The sequence below is a fragment of the Rhinolophus sinicus genome, chromosome 2, assembly GCF_057876585.1.
Source record: "Rhinolophus sinicus isolate RSI-liver-muscle chromosome 2, RSI-T2T, whole genome shotgun sequence".
NCBI classification, from domain to species: Eukaryota; Metazoa; Chordata; class Mammalia; order Chiroptera; family Rhinolophidae; genus Rhinolophus; species Rhinolophus sinicus.
In genome coordinates this window covers 101,169,268-101,192,758 of record NC_142502.1, presented here as the reverse complement: position 1 = coordinate 101,192,758, position 23,491 = coordinate 101,169,268, and the positions used below count along the sequence as shown (strand labels likewise).

General features: G+C 45.7%; 1 protein-coding gene across 6 annotated transcripts in view; it reads left to right on the top strand.

Moving 5' to 3' along the window:
* The window catches only part of RNF8 (ring finger protein 8), a 30,821-nt gene extending 7,568 nt beyond the window's left edge, over nt 1-23,253 (top strand). Inside the window, exons 3-9 of one of the 6 annotated variants that reach the window (XR_012496575.2) lie at nt 5,689-6,198; nt 8,648-8,710; nt 10,958-11,047; nt 12,887-12,994; nt 14,910-15,114; nt 21,835-22,080; nt 22,545-22,578. Coding sequence is in view for 5 of the 6 variants with exons in the window: in XM_019718406.3 (XP_019573965.1) it covers nt 5,689-6,249; nt 8,648-8,710; nt 10,958-11,047; nt 12,887-12,994; nt 14,910-15,114; nt 22,545-22,578; nt 22,727-22,757 (1,092 nt within the window). In the remaining variant the exon portion in view is untranslated. Of the gene's footprint in view, nt 1-5,688; nt 6,250-8,647; nt 8,711-10,957; nt 11,048-12,886; nt 12,995-14,909; nt 15,115-21,834 lie in introns of all 6 variants that reach the window. The other 5 variants (XM_019718408.3, XM_019718406.3, XM_019718407.3 and 2 more) reach the window with 5 other exon arrangements.
* Nucleotides 23,254-23,491: the final 238 nt, after the last annotated feature.

The following is a 23,491-nucleotide window of genomic DNA, read 5'->3' as shown; positions in this document are numbered from 1 at the left end:
CTAGGGCTGTTGTTATCGTAAGACTCCTCTCTCAGGTCTCAGACAAATAATACAGAGGAAAGGTAGGCGCCTGATTATTCCGTCTTTTCTGGTTTAAGCTTCTTAGCTTTGATTCACTTTGTGAGCTAACTCTGACTTTTGAGAGAAGTGTCGACGAAAAAACTACAGCCTAAGAGAAAACTTAGGAATTTATTTGAGCCAAACTGACGACCGTTGCTGGGAAGCAAAATCTCAACAGATGAAGAAAATGCTCCGCAAAATGGCCTCTTGCAGCTTATTTTATACATAGAATCGCAGGAGGAGGGTCACATGAAATTCACTGGTGGTAGATTAAGGGGGTGGGGGAAAGCAAAGTGGGGAGATCTCGGAATTGATAAAAGTAAATTGGAGAGCAAGATACTTCCTTTACATAGGTGGGTGCAGGATAGTTAATAGTTAGCTTTTTATCACCAGGGACAAGATAACAATGAGGGATTCTGTACTTCCCTGCCCAGTCTGGAAAAAGGGATTACTGACACTGCAAGGAAGGTGCAAAAAGACAGTAGACAGTCTTGCTTAAGGTCGAGATTGACTTTATGAAAGAAGCTTCAGGCTAAAGATGTGACTTCCCACCATGGCCCACCTTAGTTACGATTTTTTTTTTTTTGTTCCTGCCATCCTGTGTGGTTGTTTTTAGTCTCCTGAGCTTGTCAGGTTTAACCTGTGGCCCCTTTTCCGTCTTCAGAAGCTGTAACTGGGGTGTTTAGGTGGGATAGCTATTCTAACACGTGCTCGTTTTCTTTCTGGCTTCTTTCTGGCAGCCCTCGTCTCCTGATGAAGGATTTGAATTTCAGGTATGGCATATTATTGTTGTGGTCATATCTGAAGTCACTTGCCAACTCTTTTCAAGAGGTAGATATTTCTAATAATTCAAAACTTAGAACTACAGTTTCTCTTCCTAAAATGGTCTCTCTTATATGCTGGAATGGCCAGAAAGGGAAAACTTAAGTACAGATACAGAAATTGCAACAAATGCAATTTTGGTTTAAAATTGGCTTAGGGGAAAAAACCCCAACCTTGGAGGACTGCTTCCTCTGCACACATAATATGAGGATGGTTGTTGTGTAGAATTCAGTTAATAGAGTAGCTCTTCAGATAGTTCATCCTGTGTATTGGATCCAGCTGGTTCAGAAAATTTGGTTGCTTAAAGTCAATCTGAAATGCTTTGGTGGGTTTGCTCCCTCCAGTTCTAGAGGCTCAGGCATATCGCTTGAGCCTTTCCCTTTCTTCCCTTCCTAGCATATTGCTCTTCACCTGCTGCCTGGTGATTCCTACCTTTGTCCTTCTGTAGGCTGTGGCATTTAAAGTGTCTGGTGAGTTTCACTCTGGGTGAACAAACCGTACTGCTTGTACAGTTCAGCTTCTGGTCTTCCAGCAGCTACAGCAGTGATTCTCAGCCCTGTTTTCAGTTTTTGCCCTTACCTGGGTACCTTTAAAAAATACTGATGGGATCAAAGTAAAACTAAGAACTTTTCTTTACCAAAAGACACCTTTAAGAGAGTGAAAGTCAAGCTCAGAGTGGAAGATATTTGCTACACATACTGATGAAGTTGCTACACATAACTGATATAGTTGGATATATACAGAACTCCAAGTCAATAAGAAAAAGAAAGATAACCCAGTTTTAAAAATGGACAAGAGCCAGGCACTTCACAAAAGGTTGTATCCAAATGTTCAACATCCCTGAAAAGTTGTTCAACCTCATTAATGATCAGGGAAATGCAGATTACAACCAGGATGGAATACAACCACATACCCACCAGAGTGGCTTAAATTAAATATTGAAGATGCCAGGTATTAGCAAGGACACAGAGCAAAAGTCGTCTTTGGGTAGAAAGGTAAATTGGTACAGCTATTTTGGGAAATTATTTGGTACTATTTATGAAATTGCACACATATACCTCATGACAATATTTTCACTCCCAGAGAAACAGCCCAAATGTCCATCAACAGTATAATGGAGAAATAAACTAGAATATTCTTATGGTGAAACACTATACTGTAATGGATATGAAGGAACTACTGCTGTGTCTAACCACATGGATACATCTCACAGACATAGTAATGAGTGAAAGAAGACTGACACCGAAGAATACATATGATGCCATTTATACAATGTCAAAACCAGGCAAAACTAATGTGTGGTGTTCAGCCAGGCTAGTAGTAACTTTATTGGGGGGAAAGGGGACCTAGTGACTAGAAAGAGGCAAAAGGAAGTTTCTGGGATGCTAATAAATGTGGGTTAGTTTTTTGTTGTTGTTTTAAATTTGTGGTAGTTACACTGAGGTGTTTACATTGTGATTATTCATCTAGTTGTACATTTATGTTTGTATGTTATGGTTTAGTAAAGAGTTAAAAAATACTAATGCACATCTATTAGAATTGCTAAAATAAAACAATACCATGTGCTAGGGAGCATGCAGAATAGCTGGAACTTTTAAACATTGCAAGTGGGAATACAAAATGGTACAGCCACTTGGAAAAACAGATTGGCAGTTTCTTAAACATACAATTACCCAGTGATCCAGTTTATAGGTATTTGCCCCAAATTATTGAAAACTTATGTGCCCACAGAAACTTGTATGTGAATGTTTATAGTGGCTTTATTTATAAATACCAAAAACTGGAAAGAAAACAACTATGGAATGGATAAAGAAACTCATACACCCATACCTTAGAATACTAGTTAGCAATAAAACGATACCACCCTGCTCTTAATGCAACAACGGGGGCGAATCTCAGTCATTATGCTAAGTGAAAGAAGCCAGACTCAAAACGGTACATACTGTATGATTCCATTTATACAACATTCTGGAAAAGGTAAATCTGTGTAGGTAGGACAGAGGAGTAGTTGTCTGGGAATGGGAGAAGGGTTGGCTACCAGGGACAGTTTGTCTTAATACAATTATACACTGTATTTATTTGTATATAAACCTGACTTTAAAAATCCTGATGCCTGGTCCGGTCTTAGACCGATTAACTCAGTCTGAGGGTGAGACTCAGGCGCTGCTACTTGTTTTAAACATTTCCAGGTGATTTCACTGTATAGTCAGGGTGAGAACCACTGAGCTACATAAATCATCCGGAAAACTCCAAGAAACCATTGCGTTGTGGCTTTGGGTTTCCTCTGTCTTCAACAACTGATTAAAAACACTGGACAGAGATTGAGCATCAAGTGAAGTAATTAGTGTACAAGGGAGTGCATGTTATCTCACTTTTTCCCCAATGACGGCTAGGAGACGTTAAGCAGGCTTTTTTTGGTTATCACTTTGCTGCTGCCGACATTGTTCAAACTGGTGATTATGAAAACGAACATCAAAGATTTGGACAGTTTGATTTATTTAAACCATTGTATTTGAGATCATATCCTGGGCAGTACTCGATTGTTCTTACCTAGCCATGTATTTCATCCTTTTCTATAGTCACCTTGTGACTCAGGGCGATAGTTTAAATTATACCACTAGGTGTCACCAAGGAGGGATGAAAGGGTGGCCAGAAGGATCCAAGGATAAAATGTGGTGAGAAAATTTTGAGAGCTTATTTTCTAGGCCTAAAGGGCTCTGAAGGAGGCGGGTGGAGTATCTGTGGAGGGTTGCAGTATGTCTTGAAAGTTTGCCCCAGCTTTATAGGGATTCCTTGTTCTCTCTAGCCTTGGGCTGCTTCTGTAACCTTCTTTATTTAACCTTATCTTTGCTTTTGAGATTTTTCTTAAGCGTCTGTATTTTGGCATGAAGTAGGCTTCTGCGTCATATTACTTTTCCTGAGATCTTTTTCCTATGTATAATCTATTGTGATATGAAATTATTCTCAAATAGACTCTATCCCACTCCTTTGTTATTTCCCCACTGTTGTCATAAAACAGATTACTCCCGAGAGTTTCTGAGGCTGAATATAAACATAAAGGTTGGGAGCAGTTTGGCCAGATGAGCCCGGTTAGGCCCAGCGCAGTGGGTTAAAGGCAGTCTTTCTGTGCCTGTCTGTGCTGGGCTTTCTCTCCCTCTCCCCGCTCTAGCCAAATCATAGAAAACCAGAGCCAAGTGCCTAGTAGGAAACCAGAGCTAAGATCCGATCTCTACCCCCTTCATCCTCTGTGCCTTGGGGTCAAGCCCCCGTCCCGCATATTGGGGTTGACCAGATAATTTTCCCAACTGAAAGTAGGTAGCTATAGTTACCATCATGAACATAAGTGTGAGTCCCAGTTCAGCTGTGAGCTTCATCTCTGGCCTGGTCCCCAAAGGTAAGTCCTTGATATGGGTTAAAATGCCCACGTGTTTCTTAAGCTCTTAACCCCTTTCAAATCTGTGCTACAACCCGTCATCCCCATTTAGCATCGCTGACTAACCCAGCTGCATCGGATACTCTGTTGCATCTATAGGCTGTGCTGTGTAATCCCACGTTGGCTTATATGTGCCCTTGTGTTTTCCTTTCCACAGTCAGGGGCTGAAAGTTGTTTTCGTATCTTCTACTTTTGCACTTGGTATATTTACCTTGCAAGATACTGAGCATAGAATTAAGTGATTGTTAATCAATTAGTTGAGCCAGAACATAGTAATAGCAGTGAGCACCTGTGTAGTACTTACCATGTGCCAGGCACTTGTCTAAGAACATTGCATATGTTATCTCGTTAAATCCACACAAACACTACGAAGGAGAGACTCTTATTCCCCATTTTATACATGTAGTAACTGGGGCATAGAGAGGTTAAGAAACTGACCCAAAGTCACACAGCTGTTAAGTGATAGAGCCAGATTACAAACTCAGGCAGTCCATCTCTAGGGTCCATGCTCTTAACCCCTAAACTATGATTGACTTAAAACCATAAAGTAAATCATCGAGCGTTTATTATATGTGAGTCACTATGCTAAGTGTTTTACATGTATTACCTAGTTTATTCCTCACAGGAACTGTATGAGGTAGGTACTGTACTATATGTTACGCGCAAGGCTGAGGCACAGAGAGTTTGAGTAAATTGCTGAAGGCCATGCACCTAATAAGCCCCAGGTAGTACAGAGGTTAAGAACCCAAGTCTGTCTGAGTCCAGAGCTCCAGCTCTTAACCACTGTGCTGTATTACCCATGGACCTCTGGGGCTAGTAATTGGGTCAGATTCCACCTGCAGTTTGACTCCAGGACAGGTGTTGGTTCTCTCTCTTTTGGTTTCTGTGGACTGGAAAGTGCTTGGCTTATCCACCGCTGTGTTCAGGGCCACATCCCGAGACAGTGCTTGAGTGACTTTTGGTCAAACCTACCTTTCGAACCTCATCATTAGATGCTGCTTTCTTTACTAATAACAGTTTTTTCAGTCTTGGGCCATTGCCTTCAGTTTAAGTCAATAGGAGCTATTAAATTTCAGTTTCTTTCAATGCTACTCCATTTATTTGAGTAATTCATCCACCAGTAATCAGGTGATTCCTGCCTGTTATATAGGCCGTTCTCTGTGGAGGCATGAATCTGAAATATAGGTAAAAAGCCAAAGTACTGTTTGAAGAATGCGGTTTCTAGGGATGGTGGTTTATGAAGCTTTCTTTGCTATTTGTTCTCAAGGGTTTTTCTTTTGAAAAGGCAGAAGGTTTTGCAGCAGCAGGAGAGAAATTCCATTAAGAGGAAGAAAATCATGAAGCTTATTTTGTCTGTTTTTCCCATTCTCCAGAGTCTGAATGGTGTTTGGCTGAACAGAGTCCGTCTAGAACCTTTGAAGAGCTATTCTATCCATAAGGGAGACCACATCCAGCTTGGGATGCCTCTGGAAAATAAGGAGAATGCAGAGTATGAATATGAAGTTATTGAAGAAGTTCAGGAGAGGAATCCTTATGTTACCCCAAAGAGTGACCAGTTGATGGAAAAAAATAAGGACTTGAGAACTAAAAGGAAATTTATGGATGAATTGGAGGGTCCTGGAGCTGAAGGCCCCTCAAATTTGAAGTCCAGAATAAGTAAAGTGTCTTGTGAATCTGGCCACCCGGTGAAGTCACATGGGAAAGGCGAAGTGGCCAGCCAACCCTCCGAATGTGTGGATCCTAAGTTGACTTCTGTGGAGCCCAGTGAGAAGACCGCGGGGGCCCATGTGTGCTCTGGCCCCGCAAAAGTCGTGGAGCTTCAGCCTAAGAAGCAGAAAGCCTCATACCCGTTAGCATCTCAGAACATCTTAGAGCTATTTAAGGTGATTATGTCTCGGATTCTGAAGCTTAAAGCACAGATGCAGGAAAAACAGGTAGCTGTTCTGAATGTGGAAAAGCAGTCCCAAAAAGGGAACTCGAGGAAAATGGTGAAAATGGAGCAGGAATTGCAGGATTGACAGTCCCTTCTTTATGCAGAGCAGGCCCAGCAGCAGGCCAGAGTGGAGCAGCTAGTGAAGATTTTCAAGAAAGAGCAGCAGTATCTCCAGGTACCACACAGGAGGGAAGGACAAGAGTGCCTGTCAGAGTTGGGCAGGCCCTTTGTGAGTCTCTAGCCAGAGCTCCAACTCTGAGGCAGGGACCAAATGCTAAGTGCCAGGGACAGGAGATGGAATGGGGACAGAACACTTGGAGGTAAGAGAAGGGGGTTGAGTCAAGGGTTAAGGCTCCAGCATGACGGGCAGATCAAGAGCCATAGGTGGAGTTCCAGGAGAGGGGCGGCGGCGGCAGAGCCAGCCCCAGGACGTAACAGATCTCAGGATGTAAAGTTGAGGCATCTCAGAACATCTCAGAACAGCTAAAGTCAGAGAGACGTTGGATGAAGGTCCCGATGCCACAAAACCATAGTGCATTCTAATTAAACCAATAGTTCTCCTCATGAGTTACTTTTCTCTGCTCTGTGGTCAAAGCCAAATCCGTTAACCCCAAGGCAGGTATTGGTCAGCTGGTGACCCTGCCCTTGATGTACCTGGCGGCTTGTTAGCTCTGTAACTAACCTAGGAAATGGGAAGCTGCAAAGGCAGAAAACATTTTTCTTTCTGTTCTGAGCAGCCAGCATGGGAGGGGACAGGCCCACCATAATTCAGCTGTTGGGTTAGTGATAAGCCACCTTCCACAGTGCCTTTAGCCGGCAGGTAAAATAATGACTGTCTTAGCTGTCAGGGTCAGACCAAATGTGACCCTGTCCCCGAGTCATTTGAGGTGACAAGCTCTTAACAGAGAGCTTCCAGGTTAGAGTCGGTCCTGGTCTCTGCTCTAAATGTCAGTTCCCACCTGGCAAGAGCCACACGGTTTCCTCCTCCCTACTTGCTCGGGTGATACTGAATGTCAAGAATTCCCCGTTGTCGACTTGTAACTAAAATGGGCCAATCAGGATTGAACTGAATAAGCTTTTATCTTTTGTTTACTTTGTTCAGAGCAAGCAACAACCAGTAATGTCAGCTTAGTTCTGAAAAAATTACGCATTTCATTCTAATCTCTGCTATCCCCTTGAACTGGTGATAGTCTTAGTGGAGGCCGTGGATTAAATGGGTTTTGTAAGGGTGCACACTGCTTGCTTCTGTGTACCTTTTTTCTTCCCGTAGACATCCTGGACTAGTTCTTGAAATCAGTACATGGGGTTTAGCTCTGCACGTTAGTGTATGCCACCTTTCCCAGAGCAGAACTTTCTTCAAGGCTGATGTGTTCAGGAATAAGAGTTGCTGTTAATTAATATTGTGGCTGCTCTGGGCATGCTTCCAGGGATAGCTGTAAAATCTTTTTCATACCGAAATGATAAAGGCAAAAAGGACTGGCTTAGAAAATGTCTCCAGGTTTGAGAGGGTCATATACAAATGCTCAGAGTGAAGTGTATCTAGTCCTTTATTTATTAGCTGGATTTCCCTCTGTCACCAAGCCCTAGGGGTTTATCCTACCCCAACCACTTGTTCAGAAGCTCACTGAAGCCTTGTTGCTTCGCACAGACATGTTTTTTTTTTTTGAGCACTCACGTTGCCTGACACTAGGCTTGGGTTCAGGTGATTATAAAGATGCCTAATAAATGTACACATAAAATAATCAGAACAGTTTTAAGTCAATATATTAAAATTAGAAAACAACTTCAGGTTGGCATATTAAATGGGTAGGCCATTTTTAAAGTAAGGAGGCAAAAGCCCAGAGGTTTTGTGGAAAGTGCTAGACGTAGGGTAATCATGATGTGGGTACCCTATACCAGAGGGGAGCAAAGGAAGAAATACAGCATAAGCTGAGACAAGCTGGGAGGAGGAGCAGTTTGGGGGCCGGAAGTGGTAAAGAGACGCAGAGTGAGAGACAGGCTCCCCAGAATCAAGGGAAGCAACGTGGAGCTGAGTGTCAGCGGGACAGATTATATGTGAGTTTAGATAGTGTTGGCTCACAGCCTCCCAGCTGACATCCTTTTGGGAGTCACAGCATTTGCCAGGTAAGGAGACTTGGAGTATTCGCCCAGAGTTTCTCCAGAACAGCCTGAGTGGTGGCTTGAAGGTAACGGCCCTGAAGTGAGCAGAATTTGAGTAATTAGCTCTGCTTAAATCCCTCACTGCCAACAGCTTGAGGTAAAGTGGGAAATTTCCCACCTGCTGCCTGCCCCCTATCGTTTCCAGATGCTCCTGCTAGCTGCTCTGCTCTGCTTGTTGCTGGAGTTTGTTCCTTTATTCCCTTCCTCCAGGGAAACCTGTTTTGTTTTTGGCTTTGCAGGGGTTGGAGAAAGAGCAAGGAGAAGAGGACCTGAGGCAGCAGCTGGCCCAGGCTCTGCAGGAGGTAACGTACCTCTTGCCATTGTACTGAGATCCTAGTGGGCTGCAGAGCGGGGGCAGCCAGGCTCTGCGTGGCCACCGGCTGCCTCTGCTGCTTAGTACACACCTCTGCGGCATCTCCAGGCTGTAGGCAGAGCAGGTGGCCGCCGCTCACACCACCAGCTTGGAGAGTGGGAGCCTCACGTACATGCCAGACCTCAGCGTGAAAACTTCCATCTTCATCTGAGCAGAAGCTGCTCTAGTGAAGGTGGAGCGGAGCCTGTGGCAGTTAGGCTCCCGGGAGTGGCTGCACTTCCGGAAAGGTGAGGGCAGCAGAGGGAAATCGCGAGCTAAGACTTGGCCCCAAGGCCTGCAAGGACCTCCATTACCTCACCATTCCTGAACTGAAGCCATTTAGAAACCATTCAGGAACGTTCCAATTAAGCATTTTAGGTCAGGTCGAGAATGTGCAGTTGAACAGTCAGCAAAACATTGATTTACTGCAAGGGCAAGGCTCACAGGAACAAAAATCGCCTAAAAGATCGCCTGTAATTTATTTCATTTAACTTGACTGTTTCCCTCATCTGATTATGTTTTATAGTCTTCTTTGCGTCTTTAAAACCTCCTTTGTCTTCTATCCTTTATGTGTTACGTACGATTAGTAGTTCGATGCAAGTTTAGTCAGGAGGTTAGTGGGTGGTTCATATCTCCTTGAGAAAAGTGAGCAGTCACATTAGAATTTAAGATATTAATTTATCTTTATGTTCTTTTATTGCATACCTACCTCCCAACCTGCTTACTGTGTGCTTAAGTCAAGTTATAAGCTTGAGAGGTGCCTGCCTTGATTTTCTTAAGGTACACAAGCAGCCTTGGAAAGAATTAGGTGGAAATTAATTCAACCTTTTTGGAATTTTATTTTCTGAGTTTGTTTATTTTCTGGGATGGGAGGGTAGGCATATTTCCCATTTAGAACATTATTAAATTAATATTCAGATATTATTTTGAAATTGAATGGAAGGTAAGGTTCTGCTGCTTGGAAATCCCTGAGGGATCATTGAGTACCCTGCACCCGCAGCTCCTCAACTTCTGAGACAGGCAGGAAAACACACTATCATTTAGCATGAGGTACTTGGCCCGTCTCCATTCATTAGCTTAAAGTGGGATACTATTAGGTCATGGTGCTGTAACAATATACCTGGGGGACGTGCCACTCTCAACTGAAACGTGCTTGTATTTTGGTCCACCCTGTGGTCTCTCTGAAGCTGTTCTTTTTCATTTACCAGGCCATTATAACACCTTGCATTTACATAGAGCTTCAACTTTTCTGAATGCTTTCCTATGTGTGATTTTATTAACACCCATGTAGGAGAGACACCTGTTTTCCCATATTATAGATGAGAAAGGTAAGGTATACGCACCTAATTAGCAGTCAAGATGAATGAATACCCAGGCCTTCTGATGTAACTGCTTTTCTCAGGAGACCATACATTTTAAAATTTGTTTCTTGAGTAATATCTTTCCAGAAATACTTACCTTTACTCCACCACCTGCTTTAAAAAAGGATTTGAGGTGAGATTTAAGTATAAGCTATACTTAAGCATGAAGGAGCTCAGAAATTATGTTTCATAGAAGTGGGACCTCTTGACGTTTGGTAGAGGCACTTAGTCCCAGTGTTTGAGCTGTTAGCTCTTGGACGTGCCAGGTTCCAGAAGAGACAGGCAGGGTTTAGGCAGCATTGCCTTAGGGGCAGGTAGTGTGTGGTTTGGAGAATAAATAGGTTAAAGGTCTTTTTTATTTCAATGAAAATGATTACCTTGTTTCCCTGAATCCCCTTTCTCCCTGATTGTTTCTTAAAAGCCACTTCCAGTGCTGGGTAGCTTCAGAATTACTTATTAGTTCTCGCACATAGGTTCCTAGAGTCACTTCGGTGGCTTTTTTTAAAAAATGCACATTCCTGGGCCCCCAAGCCAAACTTATAGAATCAGACTCTGGAAGACAATGTAAGTTCTTTAGTTGATTTGAATGGCCATGAAGGTTGGGTTGTTCCCAGAGGGATTAATAGCTTTGATGGCCGAACCCCCCTATCTCCTCCCTTACCTGAAAAAGAGCACCAGGTAAGCGGGATGTCCTGAAGGAGCACAGGCATTGTTTTCAAATGGCCGGTCTATTGAACCCTTGAACCAAAGCCACTGATGGAGGGAGCAGGCTTGTGTGGCTAAAAGGAAGGATGCAGGGTAGCTCATCGCGTTATGTATCTGCTGTGTTCCTGCAGCATCGGGATCTGGTGGAAGAGCTAAACCACAGCAAGAAGAAGTGTGAAGCAATTATTCAAGCCAAGAACAGAGAGTTGCAGCAGATCAAGGTAAGAGAAAAGATGATGGTTTAGAGTTTGGTTTGTAAATGCAGTTCAGCATTTTCAACAGTGCAAGGATTGCTCTGGTGAATGAAGAGAGATTATGGCTTTTCCCAGCCTCAGGGAACATAATCTGTAAAATTATTCAGGCCTATAGAAGGTTCTGCCTATAAGACAACATCTATTTCCTTCCCTCATTCAGAAGTGAAATGCTGGGAATAAGACACACACATCCTGCAGTCTAGTCCGTTGTCTATGGTACATGTTCCTTCAGTGTCTCACTGACAGAAGCTAAGTAAGGAGTGGTATAGTCAAAATAAAAAATAGTTCATCCTCATGCGTTTAGGTAATTATTTCCCACATCATGTCAATGGAACTCTTAAATTAAGGGTTATAAATTCAAGTGCCCACTGGGGTGAGACTGGTGATGGAAGGAGTGAAGTGACCTGGGTGTAAACACAGTAGAGGGCCGTGGGGACACAGGTGCATGGGAAAGGGGCCTTCACCTCCCACCCCCACCCCAAGAGGCAGCTCTTCTCTGCTGCAGTCAGTCATTACCGTCTGGAAATGCAGGCCCAGCGTTGTCAGATCTGTTTTCTCCAGAATATGGAAATCCAGGTGTTTACATGAAATATCCTAATTTTCAAATATTGGCAGCAAGTTCAGCTTTTTGCTTTATTTTTCAATATTATGAGGGCCAAACTAAACACGTCTGTAGGCTAGATCCAGGCCACAGGCCATCAGTTTGCAGCCTCTGACCTGAAATTAATGCCTGAGTCTGACTGCATTTCTTAGCTCACCCCTCCTCACATACAGACCTGGAGCAGAGTACAGATAGGAAGAGACTCTTTTTCAGTTGGTTTAATACCCTTATGCTCTGTTTAAATCACATAACACCTTCTTCCCTCACCTCCCAGAAACCACCACATCTTTTTTAATCCAGCAGTTCAGAAGTTTTCAGGGAACTTGACTCTAGTTGGAAATAGGTCCAGACCCTCTTCACTGCTGTAAGCAGTCTAAGAGTCATTGCTTTGAGTAGAAGAGAAAATAAAAAGTGAAACATTAATCTATTACTAAAATATACCCTAAATGTTTTTCCCTCTTCCCGCCAGGGGCTTCTGATACGTTCTGTTTGGGAGATGAGGTGCTAACTTAAATAAATGCCTGTTTCAAGAGAGCATACCTAGGATCCCCCCTTAAAAGGGTGTCTGACTTTTGGGGAAAGCACAGGGAAATTGCACCACAGACCTCTGCAGGAGTGGGAAGTGGCAACCATCCTAAAGCGTGGGGCCTGAGGGCACTTCCGGAGGCCTTTTCTCCAGCTCCTTCCTCCAGGGAATGTAGGAATTACCCTTATTCTATAGGAGAGGCAGCTACAAAAAGCACAGGGGACCCTATACGCTCATTCCAGCTTCCTACCTCTCTCGACTGTTCTTTATGTCTTCTTTCTCGTCTAGGGAACTCTTGTTGGGATGATTTTATATCCCCTCGGAACTGCATTTCTCTCTGAGATACTTATGCCTCGTTCTGGTGTTGGGTGGTTGGTGGGGTTGGTATGCTACCTTCAGTATGTTTCATTTGGCTAATTTTGGGAAGGAGACAGAAACTACAGTGCAAATCCTGAAAAAGCAGAAAGAGGAAAGAAAGGAAAACAGTTCCCCATGTTAGAAAGCAGCTCTGTGAAATAGTAACCCTTAGGGAAAGGGTTTTGTTCTGTGTTGCTGTGCCAGGATGAATTTTTCATTTAAACTCCTGATTCCTATTCCAGACGAGTAACCCTGCTCCCTGTCCTGTTTTGCGTTCTTGTTGATTGTCCCGAGTGACAGGTGGGGTTGTATGTCTTTGCAGGAAGAGAAGGAGAAGGTGCAAGCGCAGAAGGAGGAAATTTTCAGCCACCTGAATGATGTGCTAGAGAATGAGCTCCAGTGTATCATTTGCTCCGAATACTTCGTCGAGGTAATGGCGAGTGGAGGCTCACGCCTTGTTGCCCTCCCATCCCTGAACGGAGCCTGGGCTGCGCAGGCTGCTACTGCTATAAGGAAGCATTCTGAAGGCCTTTTCTTCCGGGAACTTCTCGTAGCTATTTGACTTCAAAGTGGCCTCTAGAGGTGGCCACTTGCCATTTGTTCTTGTAGCCTTTACCTTTGCTGTCCTTTTTCTTATTTCATTTATTCTTGAGTATTTATTCGATATAATCAATAGTTTTAGCTGCAGTAAAACCTTTATCTCTTTGTTATTGGGGAGAAAACAGGGCCACATGGCATAGATTTTTGAGTGTCAGAATAAAGCTGCTCAATAAAACTACTCTACTGTGAGTGGCACACGGCGGAGAGTGGGCATGTAATGCAGCCTTGAGACGTGGGGGTAAATGTCAGTGATGTGTGGTCATCTGGGGAATTCAGTGGCCAAAGGGCGTATGTTGCGGGGACTCTGAGGCTCCTTATGAAGGTGAAGAATCTCTTTCCTAGGTTACATGTGTCATCCTGTCATATTTCTGCACAGATTTTTGTTTTTCATAAATTCTTCCATTTGTGACAGTTCACCTTACACCACAAGTTTAAATTCAAGTTGTTAAATGACAGTGCTTTTCAGACTCCTTTAAGAAGGAAAATGCATACAGACATGGCTTCCTTTTCTCGGTGAGCTTTCGGGAGGGTGAGTCTGTTGCACCCTGAACAGCTTCTCCTGGGCGGACCTGTTTGTTCTGCTCTGAATCCACTGTCAGGTCATCATTTCCCCCATCATTTCTAGTCGTTTGAGTCCCTACTTCGGAAAAACGCAAGTCCGCGCTGTTTTGACAAGGTCTCGTGCGCTCTGCTAGAGGAAGCCAAGGAAAGGCCGTGGAACGGCGGGTGAATGAGCCGGCCTGGCGCGTCTGCACAGACGGACGGCTTGACCTGTGTTCTGTTCCCAGCCTCCTGCCTGGCCTTTCCTCCTGGCCACCTCTGAATGTCAGTGTTGGAAAGAGGTTTCATTTTAATTAGACAGAGTTTTGGTCCGTTTATGAGAATGTACCTCATACAGTAAACAGACTGTCTCCTAGTTGACTCTGGGCTCAGCAGGCATTTGAGAAATTCACCATTTCTGTGTTGTTTTCCACTGCTATCTTAAAAGCAGGAATGAAGACTTTTGAGCCTCAGAAAAAGTATCTTAAGAGACACACATAAACAAGAGTAACGAAGAGAATGGTTTATATTCTTGGGAATGAAAAGGGCCCTGGCAGAAATCTACTGGGTTTACTCAGAGGAACCCCTCAAATGACAAGCTTCCTTCTGCTTTCTCTCTTCTCATAGGCTGATTTACTTAGGGGTTCAAGCACTGTCAGTTTTTTCCTTTTCCCCCAGCTTTTTTGTTGTCTTTTACATTTATTTTTTGGGGTTTCTTTTGAATAGAGATGATGCCTCCTGCCATTCTATGTACTGAGTATTCAGACTGTGCTCCCTTCGTATATTAAAATTGAGGTTCTAATTCACCATTAGCAGGACATACATTTGTCTTTCATAAGAGAATTAGTGATATATTTGTACCAAACATTCCCATGCTTACGAGTCCTACTTGGCCCCAGTGACATTTGTTTGCAAGGCTGCTAACCCGTGTTGGCAGTGGTCTGAGTGGGTGGAACAAAACAGACAAATCAGCCTACCTGGGGCCTGAGTCTATGAACTTAATTTTGAGAAAGAAGGTGAATCGCCTAACTTGAAGCCTGAAATTTCCGATCCCCAAGAATGATCCTAATATCCTTTGTAGATGGCTTATGGTTAAATTTCCATTTGGCCTTGGGGATTGACCCCCATCCTAGCTTTGAGATCACAACTGCCCTGGGAATGTAAGTGTGACAGTTCTGACGTGTGTGTTCACATTCCCGTTGCAGGCTGTCACCTTGAACTGTGCCCATAGTTTCTGTTCCTACTGTATCAGTGAATGGATGAAGCGGAAGATAGAATGCCCGATTTGTCGGAAGGACATCAAGTTCAAAACCCACTCCCTGGTTCTGGACAGCTGCATTAGTAAAATGGTAGATAATCTGAGTTCAGAAGTAAAAGACCGACGAATGGCCCTCATTGGGGAACGAAAAGGTGAGTGGGCATGAGTAAGAAGGTGGGTGTCGTCAACGGAGGACTTAGTTACAAACTGGCAGGTTTTTTTGGTTGGGGAAGAGGCAGATAAAGGATTCTTGAGTTAACCAAGAGGTGGAAGAAATGGGGAAAAGTAAAAGGAGTTAAAGATATGAATGTGTGAGAGTTAAAGTAGAATTAACTCAGTTACTTGAGTAGCTGGAAAGGGGGAGGCTTCCGTGTCTTGGTTACAGGTTGTAGGGGATAAAAAAAGATGATTAGAAAACACATGGTCAGACAGACCATGTACTGATCACTAGATGGTGCTGTGGTTCAAGACAGTTTAGTTGTCCAGGTTGCAAAGACCTTGGCTTGGGTATACAGTCGATTATAAATAGAATGTGTAGGAGTGAGAGATTCACAACTTGGAGAATGCCTGAAGAAAGCACACATACAGGTTCTCTCTATAAGAGTCACGGCTTATTTAGACAAATTGGGCATAAGGTTAAACCAAAGAGAGAGCAATTTAATCCTACTGTATCATCTTTGGGGATTCAAATACATTTACCAACAAGTCTCCCTGTTGGAGAGAGTTTGGATAAAGAGATTGGGGAAGGGATGGGTGAGTTTCCCTAATGAGCCATGCTTGCATAGTGAATATCTGCTCATTGAACCAAGCGATCTCATCACACTTGGGGCCTGTTGTGTTGAGGGCTGAAGAGCAACTCTGCTTAAGACTCGAATGTCCTTGTGGCAAAGATATGTCCTGGGGCAAAGCACAAGGAAGCTCATGGATTGGTTATTGGGCAGGGATGAGAGTGCACAGAAGCAGGGTGGAGTTCATTTTCACATTCAGTCCCTTTAATAATCCAGTATAGCACTACCTTCTGGGAAAGCATCAGAGCTGTGATACCAGTTGGTTGCACATAAAGGCCTAGCAGAGAGGAAGAACCAGAACCTCGCTGCCCTAACAGGTGTTTCCCACCACCTGGTCATTGGTAACCCATGTTCGTGTGTCTTGGGATTACCTTTCCCTAACTCCAGCCACACTGCTGAGAATAGGGTCTTCTGTGCACTGCTTCCTTTCTCCTAGCCCTCAGCAGATATCGGCTCCTCTGCGTAGGGCCAGGATCTGACGCTGATGGGTGAGCCAGAGCAGCGGCAGCGGCTTGCCACAGGTGCTGAACGGGAAGCGTGCTTGAGCCCGTTACACGCAAGGGAGACATTCTGACCTGGGAGGCTGGGGCGGCACTCAGGTGGTTCTTTAGAACCAAAGTGTTTTCCACTTTTCTGACAGCTATGTGCTGCTGGATTTTGTGCCCTGTTTTAAGCCCCAACAGATACTTTGATCTTGCAGGAGCCACTTGATTCCAGCAGAATCCCATGGCTGTTCCTCTCCCCTTCCATCACTCCATAGCTTTTACAGGAACACTATACTACGTACCAGGATAAAATGATAAATAAGGCACCGTCTCAGCTCTCACAGCCCCCACCTCTATGGAGGAGATAGACAGAGAAGTGGGTCGTATGACAGGTTCCACAACAGGGTGCTAGGAAACTCCAGAGAAGAGGACGCTCAGTAGGCCTGGGCAGGTGGAGGTATGAGAGAAAGCTTCACGGAACAAGTGCCATTTGAACTGGGTCTTACAGGTTCCCTAAGGGGTAGCTTTCCAAGCAGAGGAATCAGCACAAGCAAAGTCGAGGCATGAGAAGCGGTGACTGTTCCTAGCAATGCCCCCTCGTCACCCAGGATGGAATGTGCATGGCTGCCAGAGCGTCATGAGGACATTTTGAATGCCTCCTGTTTCCTTCCCTCTGTCCTTTCGGAGAGGAGCAGTGACCTGGCAACCCAGATTTGACCATGGCCAGCCTTTGAGCTAAAGTGTGCTGGGTCTGTGTGGGGGTGGGGACACCCATGTACTTTCTCCCCCCAGCACACTGACTAGGTTTCTTCTCGCAAGTCCAACCCCCGTAAATGGCTTTATGCAGCGCTGGAAAGGGTAAGAAGAGCCCATGTCCTAAGTTCCCCTCTGACTCCCCTGACACAGAGTTAGTTCTACAGAATAAATAATAGCAAACCCCCCCCTTTTCTCTCCAAAGGCTAAAGAGGGGGCCTCTCAGTCTCTCTGGTAATAGGGAGCCTCCCCAGGAAGCCAGTTTCACCTCCCTGTTGCAGTCCCTGGCTGGGGCAGTTCTGGCTGCAGCCTGTTTCTGCAGTTATCACAGTGAGTGCAGCTTGGAGGTTTTCTCTAGAGTCAGACAGAAGGTTCTGAAGCCCGATTTAGGGAAACATGTTCCAGAGCCATCAGCAGCTTCACTGGTCTGCAGTGTGAGGTTTAGAGAAAATTCTCAGTCACATAGCAGCCTTCCTTGCCAATTGAAAGCTAGTTTAATCCCCAGTGCATGGGAATTTTAAAAAGGACCAAACTGAGGATGTGGAAACTCGGATTGGCAAGCCTATACTTGTCAGAGTTCCGACACTGCAGCAGGGCCGTTTCCTCCTGGGCAGGGGTTGCTCTTATCATGAGTTCACAGAGGGAGACTTGCCTGTCTGGCAGCATGGGCCTCTGATTCCACCTCGAGAGCCCCACGCCAGGCCTCCCTGGCTGGTTGTTGTCAAGTTCCATATCCCGTGGGAAGAGGAATGCCTCATGACTGATGAGCCACTGACCCCTTGTAAACTCTGAGACCAGAGTATACAGAGGAGAGGAGGAGAGGTTGGGATGCCAGGTCCTGTGTTGGAGAAAGGACGCTCTGGAGCCGGGGCAGATAAGGACCATCCCGTAAGCGCGCGTCGCATGGGTAATGGTAACTCTGGGATGTTGACGTGAGAGTCTCCTGAAGGGAAGATGTTTATCCCCTATGGAGGCTCTCCTTCAGCAGCTGGCGAGGTGCTGGAGCAGCCTCTCCTGTCAGCAGTTCCCCCGCCCCTGCTTGTTCCATTCTCATTAAATGTAGGTTAGTTGACAAGAGTGTTAACATTCTTACTTTTAGCTTTCTCTGGCAGTTTCTTTGGCTTGTGCTTAGAAAAGAAGCAAGCAAATGATCGCGCAATACAATCTCATTGGTCCTTTAGAACAGTGATTTTCAACCCAGGAGCTTTTGCAAACTGCATTCCCCAGCTCCCTTGATACTCTGTTATTGAACCGAGGCTACCAGTGGGGCTGCCCTGGCCTTCCTAGATGTGATTATGATCCCCCAGTGCACCCCACATGCACAGATGGCTGGATTTGAGGGAACCCTGCCATGCCAGGTGAAGAGATTCAGGGCTGACCTTTGACTACCTGCCCGCTGAGCCTGGATCTCTGGTGAGCACCCCCCCACCATTGTGTACAGAAGGGGAAGACCAGCACTTGCTGGCCGCGGCTTCCCCACCAGGCTGGAGAGAAGGACCTGGAGGAGGAACGTGAACACACTCAGCCTCAGGAGAAGTAAGTGAGCAGCCCTGCCAGCCCTGGGCATCCAGCAGCAGCCACTGCAGATCGCTTGATGTTTTCCACAGCAGCAGTTTCTCCTGGCTCTCAGAAATGGAGCCTATCTTCCCACTTTATGATTTGCTTTCCAAACATACTTCTAGGAGCTTCTTCTTGTGGAAGACCACTTGAGTAACTACAGAGTAGTGTCATTAACCAAAGCAGCTTTTTCTTGAGGGTTTCTTGATTCCTATACTTAACATTGGATGTACACAACATTTTTAGAGCAAGCTCAAATACATTGGTGTGGCAGATTTCTATGCTCTAATCATGGAGAGTGGCTGGGGTGTCACTGACTGTGCCCCTTTCTCCCCCATAGAGTACCATAGAGTAGGCTTCTCTGCGTCAGCTGGATAGATACCCTTCCAGCTGCCTGCTGATGGCTCCTAGGAAGTCCGATAAGACCACGTGCCCCAGCGCCTGGCTAGGACTTCTGCTGGACTGCTTTCTGCTTTCCCACCCTGGAGAGCTGGGCCCTCTTTTAACCCTTGGCCCATGACACTGAACCAGAACCAACCCCAAAGAAAAACCCCCTTCTTCCTTCCTTTCTCTGAGCCTTCCCTCCTTTTCAGTACCTACTAAGTGCCAAGAGCTGGGAATGAAAGTGTGTAGGCACGTGTAGCCCCTCGCCTCCTGGAACTTTCGGTCTAGATACAGGGCCTGGGCTACTTATAGTAAAGTCTACAATAGGAGAGCTGGAAGGTGCTAGGTCAAGGCCAGGGAAGGCAGAGAAGGGAAGGGAAGTGAGGGAGGCAGGTGCATTATCATTGGAGGGGCCGAAAGCAAGGGGCAGTGGGGTTTAAGGGCTGAAACGGCAGAGTAGCTGGCGTGTAGAGCGCTAGAGAGTGTTGAGCAGTGAGACTTCAAAAGCAGGCAGGACTTACTCATGAAGGGTCTTCAAAATTGTGTTAAAGATTTGGCCTGGGAGCCATGGGAAACCTATGGAAGGTTTTAAGCAGAGATGTGCCTGGTCATGTTTCTATTTGTCTGGATACGTTAATATGGCTGCAGTGAAAAGAAACGGTGATGGGCACAAAAATAGGGGCAGCAGCCCTTGCCAGGGGTGATGGTGGCCGGGCTGGGGAAAGAGCAGTGTGGATGGAGAGAGCAGGCGGACTTGAACAGTGGTCTAGGGGTAGACTGCAGGTTTGGGGAACTGGGTTGCTGTGAGGAGCGAGGGAGCTCAGTGGAGGGTCGCTCCCTGGCTTCTGTCGGGCAGCTGGGTGATGTGGTGCCATTTGTCAGGGAGATGAGTTCGCTTTACACTGAAATAGGCTGCGAGCACTGAGGACATCAGTGGGTCTGTTTAGTGGGTATTTGAATATATGGACCGGAACGCCAGAGATACTAGATCTGGGGATTCTCTGTGGGTGGTGAGAGCTAAAGGTCAAGTCCCTGTCCCTGAGAAACAGCCACATTGAAGGGTGGGGAGCGGAAGAGGAGGACGCAGGACAGATGGATGAGGACCCGGCAGAGAGATGGAAAAGGAGGGCAGTGGAGGACAGGCAACCAGACGTCCGCATGGTGGCTTTGAGCCTTGCCGACCACGCTCGTCTCTGGGCTGGCCCCTCATAACAGGCCAGACAGCTCCCTGTTATTTCTGTAAAACACCTGCGAGGGTGAAATTGCATTTGTTAATGCGCTCTTGCCCCTCGATTTATAAGCTTGAGGGCAGGGTTGTTTTTTTCAAATCTGATTTTGTGTGGTATTGTCAGGGCTAGAGAGCAGTGGGTCTTCGGTAAATGCACATTTCTGAGTTGTGAAGTGAGGGGTCAGTGGGGTGAAACGCTGCTGGGAAGATAAGGATGAAAAGTTGCCCTGGGGATGTCGCACATGTGTGGGACATTGATGACTTTTTCTGGTACAAGCTTGGGGGGCCTGATGGGGTCAGAAACTAGTTTTCAGTGAATTGGAGAATGAGTATGAAGTGAGGGAGTAGAGAAGAGAAGAGTAAGAACAGATGAGTTCTTCAAGAAATTTGCCCACGACCAAGATAGTGGGGATAGTGGGGAGCCGCACCATGGGAAGGTGGTGATTGGAGGAGGACACGGGACAAAGGAATTTTTGTTTCGTTTTTTAAAGACACGAGATATTTGAGCATGTTCACTTGCTGTTTGGAGGGAGCCTTACAGAAGGAGATGCTGGGAAGCTGAGATAGTGGATGGGAAACAATTCTTAGGAAGGCCAGAGAGGGGAGAATGCAGAGCACAGGTGGAGAAATTAGTCTTTAAAAGACAGAGGGTGCATCCTGTTTCATAGAAGCGTGTAACGCGGGAGGGTGGGCAAGGGAATTTGCTTAAGGGGAGTCAAGACAGTTTTTCTTGTGGCTTCTGCATTCTTCTGGGAGCCACTAGGCGAGGCCATTCCTGAGAGGACGGGAGCCTCGCTTGGTTCTCAGCTCTCCAAGGCTGAAGGCACGCCCAGCTCCAACCCCACCGCCTCAAAGGCTGCCCAGAAGCAGGAGAAAGTAACTTGAATCCTTTCGCCCTCTTACCAAAGTGTTCCAGATCTCAGTCTCAGGGAAGGGGACAGTTTCCTTGGTGGCTTTATTGTGCCCTTAGTGTAGGCAGGACCCCAGCTTCCCCAGGATCAAGGAAGCAGAAGCTAATGAAAAAGACTGGAGGCCAGTACATAGCACCTCCCACCCCCTCCCTCTGGACGCGGGAAGAACTTCCATGTCTCCCTGCCAGTCGCTGCGTACGTGATTCTCTCCTTCAACAGATATTTATTGAGGGCTGGTTTTGTGCCAGTCACTGTTCTAGGTGCAAGGAATAGAAGAAGTGAAAATCTGATAAGTTAGATGTGATTAGAACTATGGAGAAAAATAAAACAAGAAAGGGGTCGGGGAGTGAGGGGGAGAGTACTGGCACTCATTGATCGGGTAGTCAAGGAAGGCATCACCGAGCAGTTAGTGTTTGAGGAAAGCTCTGAAGGCTGTGGCCGTGCTGCCCTCTGGGGAAAGTGTCCCACGCAGAGGGACTAGGAAGGGGGAACAGCAGGGAGGCCGGTGTGGCTGGAACAGAGTCAGTGACGGGGAGAGGAGTGGGAGGTGCGGTCAGGAGGTGGGGCCCAGGCCTTTGGAAGGACCTTGGCTTTAACTCTTACCTGGGAGGAGTGAGGAGCAGGCTTTGAGCAGAGCCGCCCGACCTGACCTCTGTTTGCTCTTCACCACGGCTGCCGTGTGGGGAAGAGACTGAGGGTGGCATAGGGAGGCCAGAGAAGCCACACGCAGGCTCCTCTTTTATTTCTCTCTTCTTTCTCTCCAAAGCGAAGAGACTGTCCTGAAGACCGTGCTCCAAGGGCATTTAAAAGACTACCAGGCATGGGAGCTTGGGACGGCCTGGGAGAGTCTCTGTGGACTGATCTTGGGCCGCTCCGAGACAGAGCGTGGGAGAACCATGTGGGACGGAAACTGACTTAGGAAGTCTTCCGTCGGGAGCCTTCCATGCTGGCCAGCCCTGTGGCCACCGTTGTCTGAAGCACCACCGGTACTCACCACACCGACCGCTGCAGGGTACTTACGAGACTCTGCTTCACTACATGTTGAAGGGGTTACATAGTTCTATTCTATTTTTTAAGTTTATTGTTTTTCTTATTGTGTTGGTACCTCAGAAGCACCTCTGTTGACATTTGTTTGGGACAGCTTTGATGCGCCCCCATGGCTGTCCCTGAAAGCTAAAGCAGCCTCTGTTTGAGAGGATGGCATTACCTCTTTGTGAAAACAAGATATCATTTCCTGGAAATACAATATAAAACCGATCAGTTGCTCAGCTGGGCTTTGGTGTATTTATCTTCCTTCCTTTCCAGCTCCCAGAGAGTCTCACAAGTAAACACTGGCAGCTCATAAATTGCAGTCAAGTGACTGTCTCAGATGATAAGACTCAAGTGAGTGTCGGCCTAAGGAGCCAAGCCCAGGGTCACGGCCGTAGCAGATGGGCTCTGTTAAGCCCCTAACTGTGTGTTTCCTTTCTATTCCAGAGGTGGGTCACTGCTTACCTGGTTCCAGGATGGGGTGAGTTACCTTCTTTCAGCTGGAGTTTCAAAGTTGTTTCCAACACTATTTTACCCAGTATCAGAAAACATGGGCAATGATTTTATGAGAACGTGTGCTTTTTTTAACAAAACTAAAAGTCATCTCTCTTTTCCTGCCTCCTAAACAGAAAGAAAACTAGATTGGTGTTTAGGAGATAGAAGCTTAGGAAAACCTGCGGTGTCCTTGGTTATCGGTGATGACAATGAGGGACAAGACAGGAAGTTGAAGAGTAGTCATTTGAAACGCGGAGCTCTAGTAGGACTGTGAACTGTATTCTGTCGTTCAGTGATTTCCTTCCAGATGGGAAGGCATTTTCCTCTCCCTTTGTACTGCCTACTTGGAGAACCAGTCTTTGTAGTTGTTTATTTACACACCATGTGTTTTCATAAAGGATTGGAAACTATTGACTTGCCAACTTTTTAGAGATGGTAGCTTTTTACCTTTACGGAGTATACTGTGAAATTGGGATTCTGGGATCCCTAGTCTTCATTTCTGTTTTTTTTCCCCGGGTAATGATCAGAATACTGGTGTGGTCAAGGAAGAAGTAAGTTAAACATAGATGACAATACTTTAAAAATACCTATCATAACCACATCGACAGAAGAAAGAAAAGATCATTACCATTTTGATGTAATAAATCTCCTGTTTCTCCTATACATGTGTTTTGTTTCTGTGATTGCATGGACATATATAAACTTTTATTTATTCATTTTTGTTTTCATGTATCAATTACTTTTAGAAGAGCACAGATACACATTTTTTGAATAGATAATATGGTCACGTGGTTTGAAATCAAAAGGTACAAGAGAACTTAAAATGGAAAGCCTGTCAGTCTTGTCCCCAGGGGACACTTCCCTGCACAGCAGTGATGTGTTACCAGCTCCCTGTGTGT